We start from the raw sequence: 22,720 nt of genomic DNA on the forward strand, positions 1-22,720 counted from the left end.
GGAGATAGGGAAGCGGTCTTCCCTGCTCGTCCACCCTTACGAGACACCATTTTCTGGCCCACAGTTCCTTTACCATCTGCCTGAATCCAATGGGAACCTGCATGGCCATGGCAGCGGCCACTGGCCTTACATTCTCCCACCAGGAGCTTCAGGGTCAGGTCTGGGCGGGAGAAGCCCCATACCTTTTTTGTGTGTGTGACAGACAGAGAGAGGAACAGACAGACAGACAGGGACAAACAGACAGGAAGGGAGAGAGATGAGAAGCATCAATTCTTCATTGCAGCACCTTAGTTGTTCATTGATTGCTTTCTCATGTGTCTTGACCAGGGGACTACAGCAGACCGAGTGACCCCTAGCTCAAGTCAGCAACCTTGGGCTCAAGCTGGTGACCTTGGGGTTTCGAACCTGGGTCCTCTGCATTCCAATCTGATGCTCTATCCACTGCGCCACCACCTAGTCAAGTGTAGCCTCTTACCTTTTATTGTCCTTTCTCACCTTTAAACAAGTCATCCCGCAGAAGGCAGAGCAGCAATAAAATCCTGTCGGGCAATCTTCCTGCTCCGAACAGAACACAGTACAGGTTTCAGGGTTTGTACTGCAAGGTGGAGGTTCCAAAATATAATCTAGAACACAGAACAGGAAGGAGAAGTGCCTAAGCAACAGCCTGGAGTAACATCAGAACTCCAAAAAGCCAAGGAGCTGCAGGGCTCTGGCCCCTTGATCTCCCTTGTGTGGGCAAAAGGAAGTGGAATAAGATTATTCTCCTTAGCTGCTGCCTTCCATGGAGTTCTTTTTTTCTTTTTGTGACAGAGACAGAGACAGAGAGAGAAACAGAGAGGGACATATAGGGACAGACAGGCAGGAAGGGAGAGAGGTGAGAAACATCAATTTTTTGTTGCAGCTCTTTAGTTGTTCGTTGATTGCTTCTCATACATGCCTTACTGGGGGACTCCAGCCAAGCCAGTGACCCTTTGCTCAAACCAGCAACCTTAGGCTCAAGCCAGCAACCTTGGGCTTCAAGCCAGCAACTTTTGTGCTCAAGCCAGCGACCATGGGGTCATGTCTATGATTCCATGCTCAAGCTAGCGCTCCCGCACTCAAGCTGGTGAGCTCGTGCTCAAGTTGGTGATGCTGTGCTCAAGCTGGCGACCTCAGGGTTTCTAACCTGAGTCCACTGCATCCCAGTCCGACACTATCCACTGCGTCACTCACCGCCTCATCGGGCACTTCCATGGAGTTCTAAGCAGGGAAAACCAGGGCTTAGATATTTAATTAAAGACACAGTTTGTCAGAACCTCATAGCCATCAATCATTAGCCATCTTTGTAGATCAGATGCTAAGTCCACATGGACCCCTGGTTGGGTCCCATTCAAGGGAATGAATGACATGCATGGTGAGCAAGAAGAGGGTATGTAGGTCCATTTGCACTGACCCATTATGTAATCTCAAGGGCATCATAGAGTCTCTTATAACAATATAGTTTATCCTAAGGTCAACCTAACATGTTATTTGTGTGGAGGAAGAATGAGTGGAAGGGAAGGTTTGGGGAAAGGAGGAAGACCACATAGCACACTAAAGGTCCTGGAATCAGAATGCTAGAACCCAAATCACATATGAGTCTGGATGTGACATCTTTCATGGGGAGAAAAGGGGGCATTTCAGAAGGGGGTTATTTCAGCTTCTGGGGTCAAAGATCAGCTTCTCTTTCTTCCCAGATCTCTACTGAGCAGGGGTCCAGCACACCAGGATGCCCCCACTTTCTACTGTTGGAGAAGAATATGCATCTTCATGCTGACATCCCATTCTCCCCCCCCCCCCCCCCAGTATTCAGGTCAAAGCTAAGACCACCTCCACCAGGAGATCCTGCCCCAGGCCTTCTACTCACAATCTTCTTTCCGTTCCTGAATTCTCGGGCATTAAGGATGGGTCCGATTAACCCCTTTATCTATGCCTAGCCAGGCCTTAAATTTTGTACCTTGTGACTTGCCTTTTTTGGGGGGCAAATGTCACAGGTGGGGTATTCTATAAGCCTCTGTTGATTTATTACTCTGCAGGTATTTGCAATTAGAAGGGGGATATCAAAGCTGACCTCCAAAGAATAAATGAATGAAATTGGGGCTATAATTATAATAGCAAATGACACCAGAAATGGGGTAAAGGAAACCCAGGCCTGAGCTGTTGACAAGCTGACAGAAACCAGCACCCAGAATAATCCAGACTGAACCTCCCAGTCATCCCATAGCTCATGGGGTCAGTGCAAGAAACTGGAACTGGTTTTCACTTTGGAGAGCTAGGGTTCAATAGAACAGCATTGGGGAAGGAGTCCATGAGCCAGGGATCTCAGACAGCTTGACCTTCTCAAGTTTTGATTCCTCTTCTGGGTATCTGGTCCCAATCTCACTCACAACACGTACCAGTCTTTCAGAAAACCTCTTTGTGCCTGTACTCAAATTTTAGTCCTTGATTCTCCAGTCAACTCTGCCCTGGACAGCCCATTCTTCTGCAGCTTGCTTAACCTCCCTCGGTCTTACAAGCCTGCATCACTTCTCTAAAAACCCTAAAAAAGACCTTGCCTGCCTCGACACATGAGCCACCACACATATCCCTGTTCCCGGCCCCCAGTAGCGTGAGGATGTCCTCCCCGCAGAAGTGTGCAGGCACGCTGAATAATAATGGTTCATTTTTCATTTAGTATTGGCCAAGATCAACATTACCGTGGCCAGCACTCTAGTTAAGTCAAGCTGGGCAATGGTGGCTGCTGAGATGAACTATACTTCCCTACTGATGCTAATCACTGGTAATTGTGTAGGAACTTCTGAATTTTTAAAATGTGAAATAAAACGCAAGAATTTTCTTTCTTCCCAAAACATCCTTTGAGCCCGAGATGATGTAGGTTTCAGCTTGAGTTCTACCAACTTAGTTTTCCTCTCCGCTTGAATGCTTGAAAAGTTGGCCCAAGTGTCCATGAAGAAACCAGGGCAGCAAGAATAAGCTGGATGATGAAGCTGATAAGATTTAGAGCAGTTAGTACTTACCGAGCATTTACCACGGTCCAGTAAGAGCGCTCTATGTCTGCAAGCGTTATCTCAGTTTCCCCTCCCACTCTCCCAATATCATTATAGCCATTACAAAGATAAAACCTGGGGCCCAGGCACTTTGCTCAAGATTACTCAGTAAGCAACAGAGCAAGGATTCAAACCTAGATCTTACTGACAATAGCACCTGGACTCTTGAACATACTACTGTATTTTTTCATGAGGTATGCCCATGAATCAGCCCTCAAAGCCTCCCATCTCTATAGCTGTGTCTTTTCTCCCCTGGGCCTGGACCCAGCACCTACTCAAAACACGTTCTCTGAAATAACCAGGCACCAGCGGCGGTGCTAGATGAATCAGTAGCAGGAGCAACAGCACAGACTTCATGCTGCTGGAGAGACGGGTGGTGAGTCCTGGCTGCGGGCTGCTGGGTTTGACTGGGTGGTGAGTCCTGGATGCGGGCTGCTGGGTTTGGCTGGGCACAGCTTAGGGGAGGAGGAGGGAAAGGGAAGGCATGCTGTGGCCCAAATCCAAGCACCTCCCACCACGCCCACTCCAGGACCAGGGAGCATTTCCAAATCTACACCCCTTTCATTCCTCTAAGTTTGACTTTGTTAGGTCTTTCATCTTTCTTGGTCTTGTTAATGTTCTTTCACAAAACTCTTATATTTTTTCCATATTTTTGTTATACTTATTCCTAGGTGCTTGAGTTTTCAAATGAAATTATAATTAGTATTATAACTCTTTAGTTATTTTTGTTTGTTTATTGCTAGTGTAGAAAAATGACTTATAATTTTCAATAATATAAAATTATACTAGTTTTAGATATACAGCCAGTGATTAGACATTTGTATAACTTATGGAGTGATCATCCTGATAAATCTAGTACCCACTGGGCATCATACATAGTTATTACAATATTATTGGCCATATTCCCTGTGCTGTACTTTACATCCCCATGACTATTTTTTTTTTTTACAGAGACAGAGAGTCAGAGAGAAGGATAAATAGGGACAGACAGACAGGAACGGAGAGGGATGAGAAGCATCAATTATTAGATTTTTGTTGCAACACCTTAGTTGTTCATTGATTGCTTTCTCATATGTGCCTTGACCGTGGGGCTACAGCAGATGGAGTAACCCCTTGCTCGAGCCAGCGACCTTGGGTCCAAGCCGGTGAGCTTTGCTCAAACCAGATGAGCCCGCACTCAAGCTGGCGACCTCGGGTCTTGAACCTGGGTCCTCTGCATCCCAGTCTGACGCTCTATCCACTGCGCCACCGCCTGGTCAGGCCCCGTGACTATTCTGTAACAACCAACTTGTACTTCTTAATCCCTTCACATATTTTACCCCACTATCCTCCCTTCTGGCAGCCATCAAAATGTCCTCTGTATCTATGAGTCTGTTTCTGTTCTCTTTGTTTATTTCATTTTTTAGATTCCACATAAAAGTGAAATCATAGGGCATTTGCCTTTCTCTGTCAGACTTATTTCACTCAGCACGATAACCTCTGGGTCCATCCATGTTGTTGCAGAAGGCAAAATGTCATTCTTTTTCATGGCTGAGTCATATAGTTCATTGCATATAGACAATACTTTTTTATATATTCATCTATTGATGGGCACTCAGAGAAATGACTTTTGTATATTGATCTGTAACTAGTTCCCTTGCTAACTTCTCCCATTTTTTAAATCATAATTTTTTGGTGCGTGCTTTTCAGTATTCTGTGTAGACAAAAGACAATTGTCAATTGTCATTTGCCAATAATAACTTGTATTTCTCCTCTTTAAACCTTATGCCATTTAAAAAGGCTCATTATGCAGGCCAGGGACCCCATACATTATTGTATAGAAGTGGGAATAGTGCATATTCTTGTCTGATACCCGATTTAAAAAGAAAACTTACGTTTCCCCTTTTAGAATAGAGTCAGCTTTAGTTTTCTCATAAATATCATTTTAGCAGGCTTAGAAAGTTCTCTTTCATTTCTGACATAAGAAAATTTTCACTGATTTATGTGAAATTATACCTATAGTTTTTTCTACATACGTTGAGATAGCATTATTTTGCTCCTGTAATCTGTTAGTACATTGAATTACATTTCAGATTTTCCAACATTAAACCATTCTCGCATTTCTGCAGTAATCTAACTTGATCATTGTGTACTATCATTTAAAAAAAAATTATTGGCTGATGTTAGAGAGAGAAGAATGGAGAGAGAGGCCGGAACATCGACCTGTTCCTGTGTGTGCCCTGACTGGGAATGGACCCCGCAGGCTCTGTGCTTCCAGATGAAGCTCTAACCAACCAAGCCATCCGGCTAGGGCTATTACTATCATTTTTACATCATTTGCCTAGTTTGCTATTTTGAAGGAATTTTACAGCTATGTTCACGAGGGCCTGTAATTCCTTTGTCATATTATCCTTGCCTGGTTTTGAAGCAAGTTCACACTGACCTTACAGAATATACTGAACGGCAGCCTCCCCCTTTTTAAATCAATTCTTTGGAACCTTTGTGCAAGATAAAGACAATTAGTTACGTGAAGACTTAGTCCCCTCATTTTTCTTGCACAGGTATGTTCATTTACACCTTGTTTTTATTTAGCAATATACCCTGACTTCCCATTTCTTATGGCTGCATTCTGTGCCTCCCTGTGCACACACCAGAGTCATGCCGCCAATCTGCCTTATATGGATATATGGGCATTGATGTATTTTTAAAAAGATTTTGCTATTACAGATATACTTCACTGAAGCCCTGGCTGGTTGGCTCAGCTGTAGAGCATCGGCCCAGCCTATGGAAGTCCCAGGTTCAATTCCAGGTCAGGGCACACAGGAGAAGCACAAAGTCAAATAATGCTTCCAGAATATGTTTCTATTCCAGTCAAAGTGAGTCACTCCCTTTCCAAGGAGGAATGGGTCGGATATACTAAACCTGCACCAAGTGGCTGATCTACTTCCTGAGACCTGGCGCTATAGCAGGGGCCCAGCCTCGGGCTGTGCTGCTGTGAGGTTTTGCATTCAGCAAAGCAGTAGCTACGTCAGCTTTTGTGTGCATGAGCTCATACTGATGCATAGCCTATATGTCTTGGTCATCGTGTCCACTGTACTCATGGGCCCATTGGCATTGATGTGGATAAGGACAGAATCTGGCTTACATTAACTGGCTAAGACATCTGGTATACCCAGGTGTATCCTTCTGTTAGAGTACTAAGAGGCTTACTGTGTAGTACCTCCATTCTTTCCATGTCTTCTTGTAGTGTCTCTCTCTCTGATATATTGATTATTAATTATATAACATATAATATATTTTGTTATATTAATTATAATTAATGTATAAATAAATCAGGAAATATGTGTGTAATATATATACTTTCTAAAAGCTTTAAGATATAATTGATAGGCTACATACAATATATAATATAGTAAGACATAATAATATATACTTGTTATATTGTAGTAAAGCTGAAAAATACATGTAAATCTTAGTAAATACATGTATATCAGAGTAAAGCTGGAAAATGTATAGTATATATGATATATATTTATATTAGGTTCTCTATCTTTATTAAGAAATAATTGACATATAACATTATGTCAGCTTCAGGTGTACAACATGTTAATTTGATACATGTATATATTGCAAAATGATTACCAACATAGTGTTATCTAATACTTTCATCATGTCACAGCATCATTATTATGTTTTTGTGTGCAGTGAGAACATTTAACATCTGCTCTCTTGCCTGACCAGGCGGTGGCGCAGTGGATAGAGCGTAGGACTGGGATGCGGAGGACCCAGGTTCGAGACCCTGAGGTCTCCAGCTTGAGTGCGGGCTCATCTGGTTTGAGCAAAGCTCACCAGCTTGGACCCAAGGTCGCTGGCTTGAGCAAGAGGTTACTCAGTCTGCAGTAGCCACACGGTCAAGGCACATATGAGAAAGCAATCAATGAACAACTAAGGTGTCGCAACGAAAAACTGATGATTGATGCTTCTCATCTCTCTCTGTTCCTGTCTGTCTGTCCCTATCTGTTCTTCTCTCTGACTCTCTCTCTGTCTCTGTAAAAAAAAAAAGATCTCCTCTCTTAGCAACTGCCTGCGCCTGGGCACTCCTTGTTCTACTTCCTGTCTCCATTGCATATACGTAGCACATTTTATCCACTCATCCAATGATGAACTTAGTTTTTGTTTCCATATATTTTTACACAGGTAATGTTTTTGCTTTTATTTTTTATGTAAATTAGTATGTCATTAGAATAGAGAAAATATTCTCATTTTCAGGAAAAAGATTCTGTTCGCAAAAGGAGAGGGTCAGTTATGTGACAGGAAGGGCAGTCTCTGCAGAAGCCCAAGTCCCCCACAGAACAGGCCATGGAGGGGCAGGCTCAGGGAGGAACACGGACTCCTTGCCCTGCCCTGGTCTGGCCAGTGGAGGCAGGGAGGAGCCCAGGATGCCCTTTCCTTCCTTCCCTCCTCACGCCAGCGTTCCAGGAGTCTGTGCCAGACTTAGAGCTCACTGCTCTGGCAGAACCATGCCAGCCCGGGCTCGGCTGCCCGCCCTGCTCCTCTGTGTCCTGCTGCTGCTGCAGGCCCAGGGAGGGCCCCGTAAACGTAATCGGAACAAGATGCAGAGTAGGTGATGTGCTGGGGGGCAAAGGGGGGAGAGGGGCTGTGTCCAGCTAAGGACCTGGGGATTGGAACCTTTCAGCACACCCTGCTCTGACCACAGCACTATGACGGCTCTGGGTCCTCCTGACCCGCGGCCCTCCAGCCCCTTCAGCTGGCCCTGGGCCTAGTGAAGGGGGCGGAGGGCAACCTACATCTTTTTATCCTTCATTCCAAAAATCTGGTACCGACAATAGTGGCAGGTGCAGAGTTGAGAATCAGATGGGCAAACGAAACAGCTCTTCTTTGACTGATGCACATATGTGACCGGTCAACATCCAGAGATGTTTACGGGAGTAGATCTAGAATGAGAGGACCTGGGAAAGCAACTTTTGGGGTGTCTCAGGCTGCTCTGAGTTCTCAGAGTCAGAGTGTAGATTCTATGGGTGGGACCCCACCAAATCCAGGACTAGTAAGAGACAGAGTCCCGGCTGCAGGAGTATGGGGAAGGTCCAGGAAGCCCAGGCACTGAGCTCTATTGGTGGGAATGGGGGTAATGTATTGAATACTGTCAATCACCAGGATTTGGCTGGAGGCTGAAAGTGAGTTCCCTGAAAAAGTCCAAGAGTATCATGAATGGGGCCTGGGTTCTGGAGTCAAGAGGAAACTTCACACTTGAGTAGAGTGCTCTGTGTGGCCTCGATCCACCGACCCTGCTCTTGCTTTCTCAGGTTTCAAGGCCTGTGAGAAGCGGCCCAGCGTGTCTCTCTGTAGCAACCACTGTTCATATTTCCTAAAGTGTTCAAAATCAGACACCATATGCTGCTCCACCTTCTGCGGGAATGTCTGCATGAGCCTCCTGTGAGAGGGAGAGGGGCCTGGGCTGTGCATCCTGCTCACCTGACCCTCTATTTAACTCTGTACCTGAGACCAAAGCACAAGGACCTCAAATCCGAGGCACAGAGGTGTCAACCTCCCCACTCTCTGGACGGCTCACTCCTGTCGAATAAACCAGAACAAATGCCCAAGGAACTGCCTAGCTTCTCCCAGTGTCTGCGATCACCGAGAACCCTGTGCAGACCCCAGCGTGCCCCGCCCCTCTGGGCCCAGGGCCCTGATCCCTGTCCCCTTGTCGTGCTTCTCTGCTTTCTCCCCCCAGTGGCCCACGCAGCCCTGCCAGGCCCTGGGGCTCAGCGCCCTGGTTGCTCTGCTCACTGAACCAGTCCTCCCGGGGGAAGAGCTGCTCACGTGTGGCATCCCCTAGTGCTACAGAAACATCCAGACCTTGCAGTCAGAAGGGCCAAGTCAACCAGGAGTTCGGTGGAGACTAAACCCTGGGGCACAGAGGGGGAGGCCCCAAGGAGGCCTCTTCTTAAACTTGGTCCATCCTTCTTCCTGTCTCCCTGTTCTTGGAAAATTCAGTCAGTGTCTGTTTACAATGAAGAAGATGAATCCCAGAGAAGTTAAGTAACATGCCCAGGGACAAAGAGAGTGAGAGACCATTCACACACAATCTGGTTAGAGGAGGGCTTTCCGCTCAACTCCCTGCTCGCTTCTTCTTCACTGTGGTGAGACCATAGGGACGGAAGTGAGTGCCTGTGCCAACCCCATAGTGTGGCCACTCTTACCATGGGGTCTAGGCGGGGCTGCCAGGACCTGAGACTCAGTGCCTTCCATTAACTGAGTGCTCCCTACCTTTCCCAAGCTCTCCTCCTTAGGGCCTCATTCTCTCTTTCTTTTTAATCCAGAGGGAAGCCACGGGGTGGGGGAACAGGTGGTTCCATTGTGATGTTGCCAAGGGTTAATCGGCACGGGTCAGCTATGAGTCTTGTCCATGGTCTCATGGTGAAAAGGAGGAAATTAATAACTCGGTGCAGGCTCCCTATCTGTGTATCACAATTCATCTGAAATGGTCCTGGGGCTGGATCCAGGGACCGAGTCATGTGTGGCCAGTCGGGACACATTGTCAGGTGTGGAGCTCTCAGGCGGGCAGGTCACGCTGAAGGCAGGTGTGCAGTGTGACGCTCCGGTCCAGTGCTTCCCGCTGGGCATCAGTGAGAAGACATTGGGGAGGAAACCTGTGTCCATCAGGCCAGAGCCTGACCCACCTCGGGAGCATCACAGGCCTCCTGGGGTTGAGGATCTTCTCCACCTGTACGAGGAGCTGCCCTTGGACAAGGGGTCTCGGCAGAGAGGTCAGGACCAGCCACCGGCACGGATATCACTGGAAGTAGGTCGGCGGGAAGAGGTGCTCTGCAGAAGTTCTTAGTTGGTGCCTCCTCAGATAAGCTCACTCTCCAAGCGTCTTCCCAGAGCTTGGCCATACCTGAAACACCCTAGGAGAGACTATTAAGAGAGGCAAGGTTACCAGCCTCGGACCACATAGGGAATGACCTCCCACGTCCACGTCCAGTTCCCTCTACCGTGTGGGTGCACCATGGGTGCACGCTGACCTATTCTTTGCCCCTGGAATGAGCACCACAGACAGTGAACTTTACTGGAAACAGTTGTTCTTTTTCCTTGTGATAACTGGTGCCCTGAATGTGTTCCAGAGAGTTCTCTGGACAATTCACCCTACTCTATAGACCTCAGACTACACCTAAATAGATTTACCTTTTCTTTTCCAACATGGATGCTTTTTATTTCTTTTTCTTCCCTAATTGTTCTAGCTAGACCTTCTAGTATTATGTTGAATAAAAGTGGTGAGAGCAGCATCCTTCTCTTCCTGCTTTTATAGAAAAAGGTGTTAGTCTCTCACCGTTAATTATGATGTTTGCTGTGGCCTTTTCAAAGCTTAACTTATTGGAATAGTGTCCTTCTATCTACCCCTAGTTTATTGAGTGTTTTTATTATGAACGGCTGCTGTAATTTGTGAAATTTTTTTCTGCGTCTATTGAATGATCACATGGTGTGTTTTTTTGTGCATTCTGACAGTGTGGTATATTACATCAATTGATTTTTGAGTGTTGAACCATTCTTGCATTTCAGGAATAAAAATCACTTCATCATGAAGTATAAATTTTTAATGTGCCACTTAATTCAGTTTGCTGAATTCCACAGTGCCCTGCTTCTACCCATATTACCTGAAGCAAAAAAACCCCCAAAAAAAAAAAAAGGAAATACTCCTTGAACAGGAATGCAGTGACAATCTGTACACATCCAGTCTGGCCTGGGGCAGAACTCACTGATCTGTGGCAGCCAGAACTATGATCACATACCGAGTCTTTGAAACCTGTTCTGTGCGCTGTCGTGCCCCCTCACCCCCCACCCTATGCAGGGGCTCATGGTTTGCAGAGGCCAGGAAGAACCATCAGTGAAACAGTCACCAGCACTTCCAACCCGAACATCTTCAAAGGTAGGTGGGTATCAGAGTCCTGGCGTTGTAAGTGTGAGCCTGAAAACTCTTTCATTGTGGCTTTCCTGGATGAGTTCCCTGTTCAAATCAGGTGCCCACATCGTGCCAACACTATTCCCTTAGAGAAGAAATTATTGTCCTTGTTATTCAAATGGAAAAACTGAGACAGAGGAAAATGACATGGACGGGTACCATGTCCCTTTTTATGTGATACCCTGAGAAGGACGCTATATATTTCCACTGTGAATACATAGCTTGAGTCTAATCATGATGAAATCTTAGATAACCTCCAAATAAGAAATGTAGAATTAAAGGAAAAGATTGGCCGTGTTTGTATTTGGAGCATTCAAGAATGTCAATGTCATAACAGACAAAGGACATTTTTGGGTAAAATTATAAGACAGAATACTGATGGTAGATGAAAGTATAAAAGGATATTTTATTAATGTTAAATTTAGTGAAAATGACAGTTGAACTATGATCATGTAAGAGAATGTCCCTTTTGTTTTTACAGAAGTACTATTCCTAAATAAGGGCCATGATATACGGCACTCTCAAATTGTATAGAATATATGTGTATATGTATATGTATATGTATGTATGTGTATATATATATTACATATATATGAGAGAATACATATAAATATATATTCATTAGAGAAGGTATTTAAGGGAAAGTACTTAAAATAGGTGAATCTGAGCAAATGCTATTCAGATGCTCTTTGTACTATTCTTACTCTTGTAACTTTGAAATTATTTCCAAACAACCATTTTAAAATAATTAAAAGAAAACCCATCTAAAAGGTCCACGTGCCTCAAATTTTATTTTCCTATTTTATTTTTTTCACATAAGCCAAGAGGAGAATAGTTTAGTCTTTCTAAAGAGTTTTGCACCTTTTAAAATGTCTCTAGGTATCATGCCTGCTTTTGAGCATTAGGCGATTTCAACCAAAGTAGGTAGGTTATCTTCTGCTTGGTGGAAAACATCAGTGCAAAAATAAAGACTTTGGAAGAAAATTGGTCACTTGCGGGGAAAAAGACAATTATTCCTTTGTGACTATTATTCCTAGTATCCAGACTCCTTTGTTTTTGCTTCTCTCCTTCTTTACTGTTTGGCTTAGAAGCATGAAGCACTGGTCGGAAGTGAGAGAGGACTGGGGGAGGAATTTTTTGAACAGTATTTAACCCCTCTTCCAGAGGGGTTTGAGATAGGCAGTATTCTTTACCCAGGACTTTCAGATCAACACATTTGGGCTCTGAAACTAATAATAATGCATTTAACTAAATTTTAGTTGCAAGCAAGTTCCCAATAATGTTTATTTTCAGATATCTTATAATTAATGGGAAAATATTAACCCCAACTCTTACCACTAGTGAGCTGCCTAAAATAATAGCAACCTATTGTTTTGCATATTGTTCCAGTTCCTAGACTCTCTTATTTTTTTTCTCCTTCACATTGATCTCCATCTATTATTGCGTATTTCTTTCCTGTATCTTGTTATTGGGTGTCCCTTGTACTAGAATATAAGCTTTATGAAGGCAGGGGTTTTGCTAGCTTTGTTCATTATCATAGTCTCAGGGCTTAGAATAGTGCCTCGTTTATAGTAGTCACTTAATAGAAGTACTTGTGGGACAAATAAATTTAGGACAGACAAATAAAGGATAGAATCTCACCTATTCATTGGAATTAATTCCAAATAGGTTAAACAGTTAAAAAAAAAAGACTACAATGAAGTCAATAAAATTAAATAACTTTCACTCCTCTGGAGGAGAATAGAGTTTGAGCTTAATTATAATAATAGCCAACATTTATTTTGCATATTCTATGTGCCAAGTCAAATACTCAGTGCTATGTATATTCAACATTTGCAATGTGGATACTAATATTACCCCATATTACAGATGAGGAAAACTGAGGCTCTGAAGAATTAGGTGCTTGGCCAATCACATAAGTTATAATAAGATAAATATGTTAAGGTTGGGTTTTAAGCCCACATTTCTCCAACTTCAATGTCCTTTTTTTTTTTTTTAAGATTTTACAAATTGATTTTAGAGAGAGGAGAGAGAGAAAGGGAGGGTGGAGAGGAACAGGGGAACAGGAAGAGGAGCATGAACTTGTAGTAGTTGCTTCCTGTATGTGCCTTGACTGGGCAAGGCTAGGGTTTCGAACTGGTGACCTCTGCATTCCAGGCTGATGTTTTATCTACTGTGTCACCAGAGGTCAGGCAGTGCCCACCTTTTGTTCTTTGCCCCATACTATACCTACTTTCTTCAGTGTGGTAACAAGTGGGAGAGAATTTCCCTCTCCTGGCGAGACAAGATATGTATCCTGTTAGTAGAATAAACCAATTTTAATGGAGAAAAAAACTGGTAAAAACTACCTGGGATTTGAGATAGGCAGTATTCTTCACCCAGCACTTTCAGATCACCACATTGGGCTCTGAAACTAATAATGCATTTAACTAAATTTTAGTTGCAAGCAAGTTCCCAATAAGGTTTATTTTCAGATATCTTATAATTAATGGGAAAATATTAATATGTGTAAAAATTAATATGTTGGGAAAATATTTACGGGAGACTTGTCCATTGTCTCATTTAAGTGTATTCAGAAGGGCTCCTCCTTCCGCTGTCTCTGTAGTGCTTCAGTATAAATAGAATGTGACTTTGTTAGAGATAAGGCCTAACTTTAGAACATAGAAAAATGTCTAAGCCCATGCAATAGTCAAAGCACTGAGCTTGAATTAAAATCGTGGGCTTCCCCCGCACCTATAAACCTGCAATTGGGGAAGGGTGCTCAGTTTCCCCTCTCCTCTTCTCCCGCAGTGGGTTAAGTGCTGTTTTGGAGGCAGAGGAGGGAGAAGAGGTAATGAAGTTTAGACAGTTCTTTTTGGCAGGTCACATTGTACCTTTGTCTTTGTGCTTTCTGGCTTGGTATTTCTTTTTTATTTTATTTTATTTTATTTTATTTTTTATTTATTCATTTTAGAGAGGAGAGGGAGAGACAGAGAGAGAGAGAGGAGAGAGAGAGAGAGAGAGAGAGAGAGAAGGGGGGAGGAGCTGGAAGCATCAACTCCCATATGTGCCTTGACTAGGCAAGCCCAGGGTTTCAAACCAGCGACCTCGGCATTTCCAGGTCGACGCTTTATCCGCTGCGCCACCACAGGTCAGGCTGGCTTGATATTTCTTAAAATGCACTGTGTTGTGGGTGGTCTCCTGGGTTCTTTGAGTCTCTCCACACCCCAACTGATGGAAGTTTCTCCGCTGTGGTTCTCTTGAGATAGCTGAATCCAGCTCCCTTCTGGTTGGTCTATTGTGACTCCTTTCCTAGACCCTACAGATCTGGATACTCACTTTCCACTTCCCTTTGCTGAGGTCCCAGGGTCCCCTCACCCTCAGGCAGCCTGCCTGAAATAATCTGGCATAAACCCACACTGGCTCAAAATTAGTGCTAGCTGTAGGCTCCTTCCTAGGACCATGGGTCACTCGGCCAGCCTCTTAGGCTTTTGCGTTCTCAGGTGTGACTAAGACACCTGTCTACTGTGTCTCCCCAAACCCTTGGAGCACAAAGTTCAGGGGGAGGTATCGTTAAAGCCTTTCCAGTGACTTAGAATTAAGGGAGCACAATGCTCTTTAAAGAAAATCTGCTCAAAGATCTCCTCCCCCCAAAATATGGCAAATTCCTGACCACTTTCCACTTTTAAAACAGGTAAAGGTTTCAAGCGTCCCTTAACTATTTTTTCCCCCACCTTTCTCTCTCTTTTTAGAAGCCCTACAAGCTGATCTGTCTCACAGGTCTTGGCTAAAACTTTCATTTAATATCATGTTACAAATTTTTAAATAAAAGTCCTGACGTATAACAGCAAGCATGGTATGATTTCAGTTTCATAAAAACAATTCGTCCCTGGCTGGCATCAGCCCAGCGTGTGGAAGTCCCAGGTTTGATTCCAGGTCAGGGCACACAGGAGAAGTGACCATTTGCTTCTCTACCCCTCTCTTTCTTTCTTCTCTCTCTCTCTTTCCTCTCCTCCTGCATCCATAGCTCGAATGGTTTGAGCAAGTTGGCCTCGAGTGCTGAGGATGGCTACATGGCCTTGCCTCAGGCACTAAAATGGCTTAGTTGCTGAGCAATGGAGCAGCAGCCCAGATAGGCAGAGCATCACCTGGTAGGAGGCTTGCTGGGTGGATCCTGATCCAGGCACATGTGAAAGTCTGTCTATGCCTTTCTGCCTTTCACTTAATAATTAAAAAAAAATTCATATTCATAAATATGCACATTTAAAGAGAGAATAGCATATACCAATAGAGTGGGATCACTGGAAATATCTCATTGTCTTCTTTGTACTGTTTGTGTTTTAAGAGTTTTTCACGCAGAATTGGTACAATCTTTTGCTCAAAAGAAGGCAACACATTTTTTAAAGGGACAGCAAAACATTAAAAAAATTTTTTTTTCCTGTAAAAGGAAGGCACGGACTGTGAGACGCCCTTTTAGCAGTGTTTACCTGAGGTGTGTGCCTGTTGCTGCGTGGGTCAAGGGCAAGGAGGAATAATTAGAAGACAAAGTGTAAAGAAATTCTATAAGCACTTCCTCTTGCTTTATAACTCTGTTTATATCTCTTGATCTCTAGAAGCAGTGGGAAGAAAAAAAGAATCTGACAACATATATTCAGACACATGTGGTCGGCACCATGAAGCTCTGGATATCTCTACTGATGACATCCCTGTGTATGGTGCTATTGTCCGTGCTGGGAGAAATTAAGGAAAAACCAGGCAAAGGTGATGAGGCTGGGCTGGGGACAGAAAGGGGGAGGTTGCTGTACTTGTTTCTGGACCAGGGAAGGGGTATTATTGTGTCCGGTACAGCGGATTCAGGCCTCACCTTCTCAGATCATCTGTTGGAGAACCACAATCTTTTTATGCACAGAGATGTGAGAAATTCCAAGGCTGAGGTCCTTTAATGCTTCCTCTTCCAACCTTGAAAGTGGCAATGAGTCTGTCTGGCCTGTGGTGGCACAGTGGATAGAGCATCGACCTGAAACATTGAGGTTGCCAGTTTGAAACCCTGGGCCTGCCCGGTAAATATGACAAGCAACCAATGAACAACTAAAGTAAAGCAACTATGAGTTGATACTTCTTGCTTCCACCCCCCCCCTTCCTCCTTCTGTAACATTAATAAGTAAAATCTTAAAAAAAGTTGGCAATGACTATTTGTCCACTTTTATACACACTCTGGAAGCTATAAGAATATCCTATTTCCCCATGTCAGGCTATTTTTGTGGAGGGTGGGGGATGCAATAATATAGAGCTGTTGTATCTTTCTTTTTTTTTTTTTTTTTTTTTTTTTTTTTTTTTTTTTGCATTTTTCTGAAGCTGGAAACAGGGAGAGACAGTCAGACAGACTCCCGCATGCGCCCCACCGGGATCCACCCGGCACGCCCACCATGGGGCGACGCTCTGCCCACCAGGGGGCGATGCTCTGCCCATCCTGGGCGCCGCCATGTTGCGACCAGAGCCACTCTAGCGCCTGAGGCAGAGGCTACAGAGCCATCCCCAGCGCTCGGGCCATCTTTGCTCCAACGGAGCCTTGGCTGCGGGAGGGGAAGAGAGAGACAGAGAGGAAGGCGCGGCGGAGGGGTGGAGAAGCAAATGGGTGCTTCTCCTGTGTGCCCTGGCCGGGAATCGAACCCGGGTCCTCCGCACGCTAGGCCGACGCTCTACCACTGAGCCAACCGGCCAGGGCTAGAGCTGTTGTATCTTTCTATAGCTCTGTGTCCTAGCTGAGGATGTTTCTTAATATACACCTTTCAATTTAGTTGTAGGATCTTTCAGCATGTGAAAAGACAGAAAAGAGACATGAGTCTTCAGTGGAGCAGAGTTGAGGGCCATGCTTTAAGAAAAAAAGAATCAGGGGCCCTGGCCGGTTGGCTCAGTGGTAGAGCGTTGGCCTGGCGTGCAGGAGTCCCGGGTTTGATTTCCAGCCAGGGCACACAGGAGAAGTGCCCATCTGCTTCTCCACCCCTCCCCCTCTCCTTCCTCTCTGTCTCTCTCTTCCCCTCCCGCAGTCAAGGCTCCATTGGAGCAAAGTTGGCCCGGGCGCTGAGGATGGCTCCATGGCCTCTGCCTCAGGTACTAGAATGGCCCTGGTTGCAACAGAGCAATGCCCCAGATGGGCAGAGCATCGCCCCCTGGTGGGCATGCCGGGTGGATCCTGGCCTGGCGCATGCGGGAGTCTGTCTGACTGCCTCCCTGTTTCCAACTTCAGAAAAAAAGAATCGATGGAGGGGGTGGCCAAGAATATTAAGTGAAAGAGAAGAATTTGAAGAGAGGCTGAGTTACAAAGGCAGGGTCAGCAAGGAGGGAAAAAAGGAAGAGAATCTGCTCCTTACTCTCTGTCTAGCTCCCCACACTGTGAAATTGGCATGATTATGAGGCTAGAGGATATCTCAGGCTTGGATCTCCTGTTATATAAATGGAGATCATATAGGAGGGCCCTTGAAGCCTGGAAGTATACAGAAGTCCTATCTCTAGAATGCTCAAAGAGGGCCCAGAGATCTACAACACAGGTAGGACCTGTGGGAGCAGAGAAGGCAAGAGTATCAGTGAGGATGCAATAAAGAGGCTCAGGAAAGGGATTTTCTTAGACGGCAGATAAATACCTTGATGGGCACTTGGGCTTGCATTCTGGGAAGGATTGTTAAGCTTATGAAGGGCATCTCTCCCCATGCTTGTTAACCTCTTACAGTTTCATCTCCATTTCAGGGAATAAAGAGCTCATTGAGGAGTGCTGGGGAGATCCAAACGTCAATGAATGTTCCAAGAAGTGCTCTAAAAGCTTTAAATGTGTAAACGTAAATTACACATGCTGCTGGACCTACTGTGGAAACATCTGTTGGAAAAGGAGAGTGAGTTGGGAGATGTGTGCTTGGCCATGTGTCTTTGCTAATTCTCACTCTCTTCTCAGATTCTGTTATTCCTAAACAGAGGACAGATGCACCCCAAATCCTAGGCATAAAAATGGCAGAAGACAATATATTCTAAACCTGGAAAGCAATTCACTGCAAATAAACAGACACATTGCTTCTTTCATTATGGAATCCATGCTGTGCTGTCCCCATTATATTACTCAACAGTTTGCTCTTTTCCTAATTTTCATCCAGATTTCTAACCATTGTCTCTGTAGTCAGACCTTTCCATGAACCCTTTTGGCTCAGCTAGGCCCCAGATTTCTACTTTTCTCTGTTCAGTCAACCAATACCACACTTATTACCCACTCAGAGCTGGACAATTCCTATTGTTTCATAAAGTATCCCTGTCTCATGGTCTGGTAGGATGGGTAATATTAAGCTTGGGAATGAATAGCTGTTTCTCAGAGTTCCCGAGCGTCTTAACATCTAACATTTTTCTCTTGCAGAAAATCTACGAAGAAATGCTAAAACTATGACCTGTTACCTGGAATATCAGTTAGTTCTCATCGAAGGCTGGGCAGGGGTAAATCCTTGACAAATAAACTCATTTGCCAACAATGGCCGTTGGCTCTAGTCTACTCCATGCCACTGTTGATTGCATTATAACCCCCCAAATGGTTTTTGTTCTACAATGCACATAAGCGTCCAACACTTCCTTCCCCATCTGATGACCTTAGAACTGACAGGCTAATCTCGTGGGCTTCACAGAATTGAAGTTTATTTCTCAGATGTCACTTTAATGTGGGTAACTGACAAGCAGCCCTTTCATTTGTTTTTTCAGAGAGCAGGTCTCTGGTAAATTGGTTTCTCACAGGATATGGGTAAACAATTCTAAAATGATTTTATACAAAGAGAGCGGAAATGAGGATGGAAAGAGACTTTGCTTGGGCTGGAGGGTACACGATGCAGTGTGGAGACTGTATCATAGTGAGTTGTACACTTAAAACCCATATGGTTTTGTGAACCAATTCATCCTCATCAATTCAGTTAATACAAATACATTAAAAATAAACATATAAATAAAATAAAAATAAAATGACCTTGTGTATATAAAAGATTAAACAAATAAGTAAATAAATGGAAGGTGATAGGAGCCAGGTTTCTAACTGCCAGAGAAAAGAAGCCCTGACCTGTGGTGGCGCAGTGTGGATAAAGCGTCGACCTGGAAATGCTGAGGTCGCTGGTTCGAAACCCTGGGCTTGCCTGGTCAAGGCACATATGGGAGTTGATACTTCCTGTTCCTCCCCCCCTTCTCTCTCTCCTCTCTCTCTCTCCCTCTCTCTCTCTCCTTTCTAAAATGAATAAATAAAATTAAAAAAAACCCAAAAAACAACAACAACAACAAAAAGAAATTATAAATAAGCAAAGAAAGAATGTTAGAATGAACTCTGGGGTTCTCATAGACATCAATATGAACTTGAGTTTAGTTTAATCTACAGATAGAAGTAATTATAAACATGTATATACAGAGATTAGTTATACATACTTATATTTCCTAGCTATGCCTGCTGAAAGGGTCTAGAAGTAGTGATACCACAGGAGCAATAAGCACACCAAGAGCCCAGATCTTGGTTTCTAAACACCATTTTCCAATCAATGAGCCAAAGCTTCTTAGGGAAATGGCAAATTCTAGAACTGGCTTCCAAAATACAAGGTGAGACTGGGGCATGTTTTAGGGTCAGAAAGGAGATACCCAAAATTTAAAATGGTGGGGAAACAGGAACCAACCTGAAAGAGCTCACAAATCTGAGAACAAGTTGAATATAACACTGTTACTGCTGGTCTGTTACATAAAAATGTTACAAAGTTGGCCTGACCAGGCAGTGGCGCAGTGGATAGAGCGTTGGACTGGGATGCAGAGGACCCGGGTTCAAGACCCCAAGGTTGCCAGTTTGAGCATGGGCTCATCTGGTTTGAACAAAGCTCACCAGCTTGGACACAAGGTCCCTGGCTTGAGCAAGGGGTTACTCAGTGTGCTAGAGCCCCACGGTCAAGGCACATATGAGAAAGCAATCAATGAACAATTAAGGTGTCACAACGAAAAAAAAAAATGTTACAAAGTTGATGGGAAAATAGCAGACAACTTCAATGTAAAAGTACTATTAAAGAAAACGAAACATGAAAATGGAAACATCTCTTGAAAAAGTTCTCCCAAATAGGTAATACAACATTACAACTTTAATTAAAATATCTATAAACAAATATTTTGACATATGAAAAATACCTTGTATCAGACATTTAAAATTTAGTACAAAACCCCAGGAAGGTATAAGGAGTTGACAGAACATAAAAAAAATCGAAGAAAGGGATAAAAGCCATCTTAGAAATAAAAATCATTACAAGATATTTGAGACAATAAATTCAACTAAACTATAAGAGGCATTAAGAAAAAGAATGAAAAAAGCAAGGAGACCAAAAATAAAATGCAAAAAGTAAAAACAATGAGAGAGATAAATAAAGAAGACTGGCAAAGAAAATCTAAATATATAATAACTGAAATTTTTCAAAAAGAAAAGTAGCAAATGTTAACTACTCCAATCCAAGAGAACTTTCTGTAAATAAAAGAAATCCTGAATCAACATAAACAACCATCACATGTCTGGCAACAATGACCCAGAAGAGTCTTGGAAATCAGATGTTTGGTGCCTGCTAACTTAGAGTCTTCCTTCTACCTTCTCACACCCTCTCACCAATGATTTTCAGGAAGTGAACTCTTCTCAGCCTAAGACACAGGACACTACATTACCTGATGGATATGCTCTCAGAGAATGCAATTTTAATGGTAGAATTTTAAACTCAGGAATAACTTCCTATGGATAGAGCCTTCCTTGAAACCTGCCTGTCATACCCATTCTAATATCTTTTAGGCCAAAGTGCATTTCTAGGTGGTAGATATTGCACTCAGCACCTTAACCCCAACTTTTGCATTCCACATAACTTCCTGTGGCTTCTTAACTAGGCATTCTGAGTTTGTAATGACCCAGACAACTACCAGATGTAGGGTGGGACACCCTTTGCCAATGAAGGCATGACTATGAGCCCACCTGTGAGTACTGGGGGCAGCCAGAAGATGGAAACCAGGCAGGGGTTGACCAACATCATGATGTGCAACATGGGAGATACTTCTGGAGTACGCCCACCTACACTGACATAAGGAAGAAGCAGGTCTGGAGCACGAGAAGGGAACAAATAACGCAAACCCATGGCAACCATGAGACTAAGTGTTCTGCAGACTGAGTGAGATTTAAGATTACGGAGACCCAGATCATGGCAGAATGTGCATGAGACTCAAGGTCTTCCAGGGGTCCTCTTTCTCTGCTCAACCTGACATAGAGGCATAGAGCTGTTCCAATAAGACAGAACACACAGTGATGTCCAGGCAAGCACTCCCTCTGGCCATAGCATTCTAGGTGCCGTCTGTGCAGTTCGTGTAGCATTGTGGAGTGTCCGAGAACTCTCTGGAACACAAGTCAGGGCACCAGTTATCACAAAAAACAAGTGTTTCCAGTATAATTCTTGGCCCACGGTGCTCATTCCAGGGGCAAAGAATAGGTCAGCCTGCACCCATAGTGCACCCACACGGTAGGGAGCACTGGACGTGGATGTGGGAGGTCATTCCCTATGTGGTCCGAGGCTGGTAACCTTGCCTCTCTTAATAGTCTCTCCTAGGGTGTTTCAGGTATGGCCAAGCTCTGGGAAGACGCTTGGAGAGTGAGCTTATCTGAGGAGGCACCAACTAAGAACTTCTGCAGAGCACCTCTTCCCGCCGACCTACTTCCAGTGATATCCGTGCCGGTGGCTGGTCCTGACCTCTCTGCCGAGGCCCCTTGTCCAAGGGCAGCTCCTCATCCAGGTGGAGAAGATCCTCAACCCCAGGAGGCCTGTGATGCTCCCGGGGTGGGTCAGGCTCTGGCCTGATGGACGCAGGTTTCCTCCCCAATGTCTTCTCACTGATGCCCAGCGGGAAGCACTGGACCGGAGCGTCACACTGCACACCTGCCTTCAGCGTGACCTGCCCGCCTGAGAGCTCCACACCTGACAATGTGTCCCGACTGGCCACACATGACTCGGTCCCTGGATCCAGCCCCAGGACCATTTCAGAGGAATTGTGATTACACAGATAGGGAGCCTTCACCGAATTATTAATTCCCTCTGTTTCACCATGAGACCATGGACAAGACTCATAGCCGACCTGTGCCGATTAACCCTTGGCAACATCACAATGGAACCACCTGTTCCCCCACCCCGTGGCTTCCCTCTGGATTAAAAAGAAAGAGAGAATGAGGCCCTAAGGAGGAGAGCTTGGGAAAGGTAGGGAGCACTCAGTTAATGGAAGGCACTGAGTCTCAGGTCCTGGCAGCCCCGCCCAGACCCCATGGTAAGAGTGGCCACACTATGGGGTTGGCACAGGCACTCACTTCCGTCCCTATGGTCTCGCCACAGTGGAGAAGAAGCGAGCAGGGAGTTGAGCGGAAAGCCCTCCTCTAACCAGATTGTGAATGGTCTCTCACTCTCTTTGTCCCTGGGCATGTTACTTATCTTCTCTGGGATTCATCTTCTTCATTGTAAAGAGACACTGACTAAATTTTCCAAGGAGAACAGGGAGACAGGAAGAGGGATGGACCAAGTTTAAGAAGAGGCCTCCTTGGGGCCTCCCCCTCTGTGCCCCAGGGTTTAGTCTCCACCGAACTCCTGGTTGACTTGGCCCTTCTGACTGCACAGTCCGGATGTCTCTGTAGCACTGGGGGATGCCACACGTGAGCAGC

The 22,720-nt window shown here is 44.6% G+C and overlaps 2 protein-coding genes across 6 annotated transcripts; both read left to right on the forward strand.

The window, feature by feature from the left end:
• The first annotated feature begins 3,139 nt into the window (after positions 1-3,139).
• On the forward strand, positions 3,140-8,968 carry WFDC10B (WAP four-disulfide core domain 10B). Of its 2 annotated transcripts, XM_066385967.1 has the most exons (4): positions 3,140-3,259; positions 3,368-3,441; positions 7,516-7,664; positions 8,369-8,968. In XM_066385967.1, exons 3-4 carry the CDS (start codon positions 7,565-7,567, stop codon positions 8,500-8,502), a joined length of 234 nt encoding a protein of 77 aa, XP_066242064.1. In that variant the 5' UTR covers positions 3,140-3,259; positions 3,368-3,441; positions 7,516-7,564; the 3' UTR covers positions 8,503-8,968. The 2 variants fall into 2 exon arrangements, with proteins under 2 accessions (XP_066242064.1, XP_066242065.1); XM_066385968.1 differs by having other exon boundaries at positions 3,161-3,441.
• Positions 8,969-9,531: 563 nt separating this feature from the next.
• On the forward strand, positions 9,532-22,698 carry WFDC11 (WAP four-disulfide core domain 11). Of its 4 annotated transcripts, none has more exons than XM_066385965.1 (5): positions 9,532-9,867; positions 10,915-10,992; positions 15,618-15,765; positions 17,749-17,891; positions 21,614-22,698. In XM_066385965.1, the coding sequence occupies exons 1-5, from the start codon at positions 9,547-9,549 to the stop codon at positions 21,677-21,679; spliced, it is 756 nt and encodes a 251-aa protein (XP_066242062.1). In that variant the 5' UTR covers positions 9,532-9,546; the 3' UTR covers positions 21,680-22,698. The 4 variants fall into 4 exon arrangements, with proteins under 4 accessions (XP_066242062.1, XP_066242063.1, XP_066242060.1 ...); XM_066385966.1 differs by lacking the exon at positions 21,614-22,698 and adding an exon at positions 18,401-18,772; XM_066385963.1 differs by lacking the exon at positions 21,614-22,698 and having other exon boundaries at positions 17,749-18,388.
• Positions 22,699-22,720: the final 22 nt, after the last annotated feature.

Source organism: Saccopteryx leptura, chromosome 5 (genome assembly GCF_036850995.1).
Source record: "Saccopteryx leptura isolate mSacLep1 chromosome 5, mSacLep1_pri_phased_curated, whole genome shotgun sequence".
Taxonomy (NCBI): domain Eukaryota; kingdom Metazoa; phylum Chordata; class Mammalia; order Chiroptera; family Emballonuridae; genus Saccopteryx; species Saccopteryx leptura.